The sequence below is a fragment of the Gracilinanus agilis genome, chromosome 1, assembly GCF_016433145.1.
Source record: "Gracilinanus agilis isolate LMUSP501 chromosome 1, AgileGrace, whole genome shotgun sequence".
In the NCBI taxonomy this organism is placed as follows: domain Eukaryota; kingdom Metazoa; phylum Chordata; class Mammalia; order Didelphimorphia; family Didelphidae; genus Gracilinanus; species Gracilinanus agilis.
In genome coordinates, this window is record NC_058130.1 from 250154409 (window position 1) to 250165402 (window position 10994).

The 10994-nt window shown below is 38.2% G+C and overlaps 1 protein-coding gene across 2 annotated transcripts in view; it reads right to left on the reverse strand.

The window, feature by feature from the left end:
- Positions 1 to 208: 208 nt before the first annotated feature.
- Positions 209 to 10994, reverse strand: part of TMOD1 (tropomodulin 1) — a 130228-nt gene continuing 119442 nt past the window's right edge. The window contains exons 10-11 of one of the 2 annotated variants that reach the window (XM_044660854.1): positions 2879 to 2943; positions 1832 to 1888 (exon numbers count right to left, since the gene is read on the reverse strand). In XM_044660854.1, coding sequence (XP_044516789.1) covers positions 2915 to 2943 — 29 coding nt within the window. In that variant the 3' untranslated portion in view covers positions 1832 to 1888; positions 2879 to 2914. Of the gene's footprint in view, positions 1889 to 2878; positions 2944 to 10994 lie in introns of both variants that reach the window. The other variant, XM_044660846.1, reaches the window with a different exon arrangement.

The window sequence follows — 10994 nt, forward strand, 5'->3', positions numbered from 1 at the left end:
TGTGGTCGAGTCTTCCGTGAACTGTTCAAGAGCTCAAGAAACCTTTGCAGTGTATAGAAACACAACTTGCATTTTTAGGGAGTTAGTTGAGAAGTATCGGATTGGCTGTACATTCTTTTGCTCAGATTTGTTCCAAAAGACAATTGCCAAGATTTTTTTTTTTCATAGACAAGAGTTCTCCACAACACAGAAACAATAAGACAACCAACTGATTTAATGTTATATTGTAGCTTACAGTGATGGCTTCAACAATTCCCTACAGAATGGTGCCGTTTCTGGGCCAAATTTTGAGACTAAATGTATATTCTTCCCATAATGCTAATACTCTGACTCCATCTATTATGACCTTGTATAGTTAAATTAATACAAATATATATATTTCTTCTTCAAAGGCCACTGAAACAAAAATAACTCCTCCCCGTTCTCAGAACTCTATAAGCCATACTGAACTCTTCAGCCTTTTTGGCATGCTCTTAAGAGTTACTAAATCACAAATTGTAAATCTTTCCAAAGGCAATAAAAATATTACTTTAGTTGGCACTATGGCATATGAAAAGGCACAGGGTCTTTTGGGCTTTACGTTATTTCTATCAGATGGTACTAGGAGGTTTAAGAATAATTTTTGCTTGATCCCTAGAGATATACAATGTGACAAAACCAGATATTCAGAAATGTTGTTCCCGGATAGCCCACGTCCAGTCTAGTTTGGCCAGATTCTTTCCGTTTTCAATTTTTTATCCATCTAGACCTGAAGGATGGTTTTGTCTTCCAAAATTTTACTTTCATACCTAGAATCAGATCAAATGGGCATTATTTAGGTAAAAGATAGGATAGCTGGGTCATCTATAAGATTTCCCAACATCTCGAATCTATGGATAAGTTTATCCCTAAGTTGTCCTGGTTATATAATTCTGCTTTTTGTTAGTCCATCTGACCTTCAGTGTTACATACTATAAAGAATATTTTCAGATAGTATTTTATTTGACTACAGGTTTTCATCTCTTCTCATAAAACTGACATTTAATAAAAGAGAAAAAAATCCTAACTTAATGTTCATGGCTAAATACATAGAAGTTATTTTTATTAAAGAAAAATTAAAGGGAAAATGGGGTTGGGAGAGAAAAGGGCAGATTTGAAAACTGAACCTTATAATCTAGTTTTTAAAAATCACTTTCAAACACTCAAAAAATCCCTTTGTTTTGTGTTTTTCAATAACTGTGACTGCTGTTAAGAATCTGTGGCCTTATCGCTCTTGCCTTTCTATAGGAATTAGAAACTCTCCATATTTTTTAGCTCTTCAGCTTGTTGACTGCAATTCTGAAGTTAAATTCTTAAAATTAAAGAGAGAATCATAACAATGACTATCAAACTGTTATATTTGCTAACTATCTGAGATCAAGTTTTAAAATAAAGTATTTTATAATGCTTCTAAAACCATGTGGGACAGTATGTTGTTTGTTCATGCATAATACAATCTAAGTGTACCCCAAACACCACCCAGAAAAAAATATAAACATTATTTGTGGGGTTAAGTCGCTTTGGTACTATTATGTACTCTTCCATGAAATCAGCAGGTTTTTACAGAATAACAATCTTGAATTTCTATGACTAAAGAAAACTTCACATTAACCACATTTTGTAAAATCTTCAACTACAACCACTAGTTAACTTAAAAACATTTAGTGCATAAAGATGCAATACAGAACTGAACCACAAAAATACACTGTGCAGGTGTTTTGTTTTGTTTTTTCTATAGGTTCTCCCATATAGCACAAACTCTCAGCAGATGTCCTACTTAAAGGCATAGACTCCAGCACCGCAAACTACACGCCGCTTCGGCACTTGGGAATAATGGGCCCAGTCAAGTCTGCCAGCCTTCTCTTCCTCACTGGAAAGGAAAAGAAATTAGATCAGAATAAGCCAGAGGAATCACTGTGCATTCATACATTCAATACGGGCAACAACTAATCATTTTAACCCTCAGCGTGCTTAACCCTGACAAGCAAAGGGTACTTTCTTTTACAAAAAGGGCCCAGGGTTTCCTTTCTTTCTTTTTTTAAAATGGCGCTTAGTGGACTAATCGTCTCTCTCAGATTTTGTAAAGTTGGCTTGGGGGGAGGAACACTTGTGAAGTGGAGATCCAGTCACAAATGACACCTCAGCAGATGTGTGTAAACAGCCCACGTGTTAGAGAGCCCACGGTGTGGGAACAGACGGTGTACGACATGGCCCGCTTTCCTATTTCTTCCCAGCCTATTGAAGCTTCTAAAATAATTGACTTTGAATATCTCTTTACTGTAGTCCATATAAAGACATTTTTATTAGATGCCAGACCAGGATGTTACTATGGTCAAAACATTCCTAAAGCTTCTGAAATCTTGCCATTTATATTCCATGTGCATTTACATATGTAGGTGTGTCTATAAATACATATACAGCATAATTATATATGTAAAAATACAATGTATGTATATGCATACACACCAAATGGTTTTCAGAACAAAGGTTAAGCCACATCATCTATTCCTCCATACTGTGTAACTTCACAATTTCTATAATGATAAACATAATCTCATTGTCCATATTATTTAAAGGAAATAAATGCCATAAATAGGAAGACAGTAGCCAGAAGGGTGCAGAACCAAGACATTAGCTCATGGAATGACTGTCAAAAGCTTTGGCTATAATAGACCTGATTAGATAAAGTATATTTAAGTACCCAAGTGTCTGCAGATGAGTGAGGAGCAGGAAGATAAAGCCGCAGGAGAAAGGGAATATAAACAGATCTGTGTAGAATTGATAGGTGGCAGCAGAAGGCACCGCCTGTGTAGCAGAGGTTGTAAGCTATTGCCAAACGGGGAAAAAAATCTATCTTTACTTAGACATCTTCCAGTTCCAGAGTTGAGAGGCTATGTCAGAGACCACCAGATCGATTCATACGAGCTGCAACAAAAACCGAATGAGACAGCTGCTGCTCAGTGCTTAAAACGTATTTAATCTAAGGCAAAAACCACGCAGGTGTGGTAAGCAGTGGTAGCCCTCGCCCATATGGCAGCAGGGCAGACAGGAATGCCAATAATACATTTGACTGAGATCATCCTAATGAAAAGGTTCAATGATGATGGTGACCAAGACAAATCTTTATCAACAGTGCAAAGCCACTAGCTGAGCACTACATAAAAGTTCTGGACCTGAAAACTACCATGTCAAGAGGATCTCCCTCAATTCATGGACCTGCTATGGTCCAAAAATTGTTTGAAAAATCTTATATGCAGTTAGATCTTTCTTTTAAAATGACTAATTCTAGGTTGTATCAAGGTAGAGAATTCTGTGAGATAGACTCCAGAAATAGGCTTTTATACATTTCCGTTTTAGTCTTCACTTTCCCTAGCATGAGATGTGGATGGGTTTCTTTTATTTGTTTTTCTTTTTCTTTTTTTAGGAAAATTAGATAATGAGGTTCAGAATTTTTACCTATCCCTCATTTGGTCTTTGTAGCAGACCTGAAAAAGGTCTGAAACATAATATTTAGTCCACTCCTGTTTTCATGAGCTGATACTGGTCTCCCAGCAAGAGACCTTCTGTCAGTTGTTACACATTCACCTGAAAGAAACACCTAGAAACCAGAGAAGGTGGAAATTGTTTCTGTTTACCTCTAATGACATAATCAGTTAAATATGAATATATAGAACATTGGATCCCCTGCCCCTGTTCTATGAGAGAGGATAGAGGGAAAAAGGAGACCCATAAAGATCTTGGTTAGGAAAACTAATATGTTATTTTTTCACTAGCTTTATAAGTGAACTGTCACTTTTTCTTCCATTTTGTTATATAGATATAAGATACTAGTAACCAGAGAAATTGAAATGAGCTATGTTGGACACCTAAAAAGGTTATTCTCCTCATCAGGACTCTAGTATTAAGCCTAAGCTCTTAGAGTCTAGGATGGAAACAGCAACTGAAATATTGTCATTTCTGGAGTTAAGTGGATCTGTCTTCCCATTATGATGACAGATTAACACACACACACACACACACACACACACACACACACGCACGCACGCACACACACACAAAATCTAATTGGACCTCATCCATTAAATTGGACCCAGAAGACCATGGAATCATATGGTCTCTACATCCACATTGTCATTTGAGCGAATTTTCAATATGCTTTTTATACTATTGAGGGAAGCAAGGAACTCCTATAAATCAGGGTCCATATTCAAATATTTAACTGAGGTAAAAAAAGAAAACAAGGTGTCATGTTAAGGAAACTCCTGGGTAATTTCTAAGTTGAATGCATAACTATAAAATAGATAAGGATTGTCACTTTGTGCCATGGAGATAGCTCTGGTCTCTCAAAGACCATCCCAGTAAGTCAAGCTTGGCCAGGTGCTATGAAAGTGGAAAGGTCTAGAAATGGACCCTGTCACTCAATGATTGGCCAGGTGCTGAGAGATTCATCAAATAAGAGCACAACTCTTAAAAACCATCTCTTCAAATATAAAGTGATTAAATAGAGAATATTAACATTTATGAATTTACAAATCTTTTGAAATACTGAAATACTTATTTTACATGATCAGTCTAGTAAGAAAGTCTTTCAGACTGATGATTAGATGGAATCATAGAACCTTAGAAGTCATCCAGTCCAACCCATACCTGAACAGTAAACCACTCCTGCGATATTCTGGACAAGTGACCATCCAACCTATATTTGAAGGTCCCCAGTGATGGGGAACTAATTACCTTCCAAAGTAATCCATTAAAAAATAAAATAATAAGTAGCATCATTAAATTTGCAAAATGCTTTAGAATAATAATCCATTCAACTTTTGGAAAGCTCTGATTATTAGGAAAAAGCATTTTTCCCCATTAAAACTAAAGCATATTTCTGCAACTTCAAGATACTAGTTGAAGTCTTGCCTTCTGAAGCCACGCAACAAAAATGTAATCACTTGTTCACCTGTCAATCTTTCTGATATTCCTCTCTGGTATATTGATCAAGCCCTTCCAGCATGCCTGTATTCTTCTGGATTACAGCCCAGTTTGTCAACACTCTTCCTGATGATATGTGATGCCTAGAACTGAACACCACATTTCAGATGTGGTCAAACTAGCACAAAAGTATCACTACTTGCTGCCTTTTCACTTAATGCAGCTTCAGATTGGTTTAAAGAAATCTCACGAGTGCCAAATAACATATTACAACAGTTATGGATGAAGCACATGAGCAATTTCCATTAGGTAAAGTAACACTCCCAATTGTAAATTTTGAAATAAAAACACTCCCTTCTAAATGCCGCTCAAAAGGGTATTGTAAATTTATATCATGCATCACTTAAAATTCTCCCCCTTTTGGAGACTAAAGAGTCTGTGAATGGGAACAAGATGATCAGGATCAGAGAACTGTCTTTCCTAGAAAACCCAAGGATCTTCTACATTCATGTCCCCTGCCTCAGACCATCACTTGGTTTTTATGCCACCCCAGAAAGAGAGAAAGAAAAAGAGATCTGGCTTCCCTTTTCTTAGAATTCTTTAGCAGAAATGTCAACACTTTATCTTGGTAATGCATTCTGATGACTCATATCTTTTATGCTCCACCCCCACCCCCTTTTTAAAGATCACAGAAGGATACAAATAGCAGAACGGGGTTGTGAGCAAGATGCCATCACTAGTCATTCTTCATGTCCTTTGGAGGGAAGTAATGACTTTCAAAGAAAAAGGCATTTCTCAATCTTCAATTTATTACTTTTCCTTTCCATAAGAATACAATTTTCAGACTTGTAGCTCTAATCTCTTATTTTTTTTAAGTAAGGAGGTCTCTGCTGATAGATATTTAGGGAATAAGGAACATGGTTAATGTAGCTATAAATAGTTAGAACAGAAGAGGCAGCTGAAGTATCACTGTTGGAAGTAGTCCATCAGGATAGTGCCTCGGTGCTCCCTGTCGACCCTTGCACACAGAACAGTTAAAAGTGTGTGACCGTATTTTGGGAACAAACTCTTGGGCTCAATCTTCTAGGTCAACCAAAAGGTTAAAAGAAAAAAAGACATGCTAAGAAGGACAATGATACAGCAGCTTTTCAAGGCTGAAGTGCTTCACAGTGATCATTTTACTAGTAGTTCTGCTCGATGATTTCATGTCTCGCAAGGGAGATATCCTTTGTGAGGAGAAATGCAGACCTCACTTCATCTACCCAGGTTGGGGAGGGGAATGGGAGAAAGCAAAGAAAGAAAGGGGGGGGGAGAAAAAGAATGGAGAGGAAATAAAGGAGAGAAGTGGGAGGGAGAGGAAAGGAAGGGGAGATAGAGAAAGGAAGGAAGAGAGACAGAGACCAAAAGACAGTGAGAGAGACAGAGACAGAGCGAGCCAGAGCCAGAAACAGAGAGACAAAGACAGAGACAGAGCAGAGGGAGGGAGAGACAGAGAGACAGGGAATAATAATTTAAATGAATATTGAAAACAGAGACTGAGAGACAGGTAGGTGGCTGAGTGATTTGAGAACCAAGCCTAGAGACGGGAGGTCCTAGGTTCAAATCTGGTCTCAGACACTTCCTAGCTGTGTTTGGGCAAGTCACTTAACCCCCATTGCCTCGCTCTTACTGCTCTCCTCCCTTAGAACCAACACACAGCATTGCTTCTTAGATAGAAGGTGAGGGTTTAAAAAAGTTAGATGGTGACTTCTCTAGATTAATGATCTTCGTTACCATCAGGTTAATATTACCACAATATGCTCATGTAGAAAGTGTGCAAATTGTTAGTAAAAATGTCGATCCCCTTCTCTTTGAAGCACTAGGAAGAGCGGTAAAGTGTCATTTGCCCATCAACTTTTTATGTTTTATTTGCATAAGGGACAGTGACATGCAACCAAATTGATTCTATTTTCAAAACAAGTCAGGCCCTCAGCTTGGGAAGCTTTCTGAGATTCACTGTTCCATTACTTGACTTTCAGGGATTCCATTTTTATGCTTCCTCTCACCCTCATATTGAAAACAGATGTAAACAATCATGTTAATCATTCTGAATTGAGTAAGCATGAACTTGCTAAAGACATGTATTGCTAGACAACTTGACAAATGTGCTAAATGAACAAATTATCAGATTCAAGTGCCACTAAGTTGTTGGATCACCTAAATAACAAAAAGAGAAATTAACTCCCCAATAGCTTTTGGACACACTGACTTTGGGAAAATTGGAATCCAGTAACCCAAGAATTGTGATGTTGCTGTATATCTAATAGTTATTTTTTATTAAGAACATTTTTCCATGGTTACATGATTCATATTCTTTCCCACCCCCCTCCCACAGCCAATGCACAATTCCACTGGGTTTTACATGTGTCATTGATCAAGACCTATTTCCATATTATTAATATTTACATTAGGGTGATCACTTAGACTCTACATCCCCAGTCATATCCCCATCGATCCATGTGATCAAGCAAGTTTTTCTTCTGTGTTTCTGCTCCCACAGTTCTTCCTCTGCATGTGGATAGTGTTCTTTCTCATAATTCCCTCAGAATTCTTTATCTAATAGTTATTGAAATAGTACTGAACTTGGAAACAGATTCTAAAATCTAGGCTTGGGGATAAAAATGGCACTAGAAATTTAAATCACGATTAATAACAATATCCATATTTGATTCATGAAAATCTGTTATTTTGAACCTGTTTTTCAAAGCTGCATTACTGTGACATATCTATTGCTTCTTCAGGCTCAGAAAAATTTAACCATGATTCCGCGTCTCTTGCCAGAGGTCACATGCTGAATAGAATAGCAACAAAGCACGCCTACATTTGGGAACCTTCCAGCTGAGCTGAACCGTCATACTAAGCCCCACTGTTCAAGTACATTTCCCTTTCTTTAAACCAGCATTTATTTACATCAAATATATGTTTTCATCATGAAAGTAGAGTGAATATTTTCTAGTAAAATTTTACTTTTGAAGGAAGAAATTTAAAGACTACCAGACCCAGAATTATTCCCTATTATAAAAAAAAGAAATTTTAAGTGGTTTGGTAAATGGGACGAATCTTTTTTTTTTTTTAACCTTTACCTTCCATCTTAGAATTAGTACTATGTGTTGGTTTCAAGGCAGAAGAAAGGTAAGGTCTAGGCAATGGAGGTTAAGTGACTTGCTCAGGGTCACACGGCTAGGAAGTGTCTGAGGGAAGATTTGAACCTTGAGACTTCCCATCCCCAGGGCTGGTTTTTGGTTTGGGCCTCAGGTCCAGGCCAGAGTTTCTCTCTCTCAACTTCCCTATCTTCAACCTTACTAATTGTAAATAAACCACCATAAAAGTCATCCTGACTTGGGTCTATTTTATTTTGAAATCAAGTTAATCGATTTCTGGCGACCATATCTTTAATATCTAGTTTTCCCCGTCTTACAACTGAGCCACCCAGCTGCTCCTGACAAAAATTTATTTTAAAGCCATGGTATGGCCATGGTTCCATATCACCTGACACCTAATCTGAATTGAACTCTAATCAATTTTTGTTTTCTCAATAAAACATGAAAAACCATAAAACCATAATGTGGGGCTTGGCACATTTTCCTGGGACTGTCTCCGACCACACTTTCAAGATGCTAGTCCCCTTCCTGGGCAGCTAGGTGGCACATTGTATAGAGTGCTGGGCATGGAGTCAGGAAGACTCATCTTTCTTAGTTGAAATCCAGCTTGATGACCTTAGGCAAGTCACTTCACCCTGCTTGCCTCAGTTTTCTCACCTGTAAAGCGAGTTGGACAAGATAAGACAAGACAAGACAAGACAAACCATGCCAAGAAAAGCCCAAATGAGATCATGAAGATTCAGACACAACTGGAAGCAACTGAACAACAATAATCCCCCCTCTTGAGCTGCCACTTTGGCTGTTACAATATAGTGTAAAGAACACTAATTTAGTCTCAGTCTTCTACCTCTAACTTCGCTAGGAGAAGGAGCAGAAGAAGTGAGAGAAGGAACCTGTGTAGGTGACTCATAAGAGTTTGGATTAAGGAAGTAGGTCAGAGATTGAATTTGGGAAGAATTTTTTTTTTTGGAAAATTGAAGGAAATTTAATAAGTAATACCCAGGCCCAGATTCTGACCAGTGTTCTAGGCTGGAGGAAGCAAGAGCAAGGACATTTGAGTAGGATATGAAAGAATGAAGGAGGACATAAGGAGGACCAGGGGAATAGGGAATAGAACCTGAAGCAAGGATCTAGAAGGAAAAGGAGGTGTTATATTCACATCCTGGGAAATGATGGATGCCACCTTTGAATGACAGGGGAGACAGTTAGAAGGCATAGAATGTTCCCAGATGCCATGAGCCAGGGGCAAATGTTGGTTGGCCTGGCAGTATAAATTCCCCTGACAGCCATTTGAAGGGGTCTTTGGTCCTTTGGTCTTTGATCTTTGACCTTTGGTGTTGGGTGGGTTCTTTAGGTCTTTAGGTCTCTGGGTGGTGAAGGGAGGCTGGGAAGTCTATGAAGAAGAGGGTAGGAAGAATTTGAATATTTCCTGAAGACTGTGAGAGCTAGTGCATCACCAAACACTGATAGTGAAAAGCTGAGAGAATAACATCATCAACACAGCTGCATCAACAGCAGTTTCTATTCTCTGGCTTGGCTGTGGCCAGGATGGGCCAGAGGGGTAGTGGAGAATAAAGCTCCAGCTTTTATTAGATCAATAGCTTCTAGTCCTGATTGTCAACTAGTTACAGATATTAGATTGACAGGATCTCCAATCCCCATTCCTTATCCTGTTTATCCTTTCCCTGATTATAGATGATAAATAAAGAGAGTTTAATAAGTACTTTCCTGAGTGGTCTTTCTATCATGACCATTGGGAAGGGAGTCAACGCAGTCAGATACCAAACGTGATCCAAAGCAAATAAAAATAATTTAACCAACCCCAAGTTGGACCTGAAGGGGTTACCCATCCACCTAACCTTTCAGGGTCCTCCCTGGGCAACTGTTAGAGAAAAGGGGAAATTATAACAACCATCAAGGGTAACTTGAAGAATACATAGAACTTGCAACTAGGAAGAATACATAGATACATTCACCTCACTGTATACCTATATCTCCCTAGGACCTTTTGTTTATAACAAAGGCAATGCAAGTGAAGGCAAGCAGAGGAAATTAAAAAATTCAAGAAAAAGAGCCATTAGTAAAATTCATGATTTCAGCTGTCTTTACCCAAATGCCTGAAATTTAGAAAGTGAAGCAAATCACTAGACTGGAATATGTAGCAAATTGAGGAAATAGATAAGCAGCCTGTACAAGGCTAAGGGGGAGGTGGATAAGGTTATGGTTGACATATCCATAAAGTTAAAAACACAAACAAACAATTGAGGCTGAAAATTTCAATAGTATTAAGAGCAGGGAAAATTCTCCAGTGACTCACATAGAGTGTATACTATTTGCATTTCTGCTACAGGTGAGTGAGTGACCATTATCATCTACATTCTTCCTCCACGAGGCTAGAGACCCCAAGAAAGCTGAGGCTGGAGGGTTGTAAGAGGAAAATAAGGACAACAAAATGTGTACGTGTGTGTGTGTGTTTTAGCTGTACTGGGAGAAAAAAAGGAGAATGATCAAAAAAAGTGGATAGGACCACCAAGAGAAGGTAAAACTTTTGGGTTCCTTTTCTTATTTCTGCTTTCTTTGCCAAGGAAAGGAATTTTGTACTGAAAATAATAGAAGGAAAATGGTTTCCAGAAAGTTGAAACTCAAGATAAGTAAGAGATCCCCTTGCAGCCCTTGCTGAATTCAAGTCAACTAATTTAGATGTAGTACGTCTCTACCCCCTGCTTCAAAAGAGCTGGAAGATGTGATTGCTAAATATTCAGCAATATCTGAAAGAATATGGTGGATGGGGGAGAAAGGAAGGGAGAGGGAGAGAGAGACAGAGAAAGAGAGAAGGATATATATATATATACATATATAGAGAGACAGACAGACAGACAGAGACAGAGAAAGAGAGGATATATATATATATAT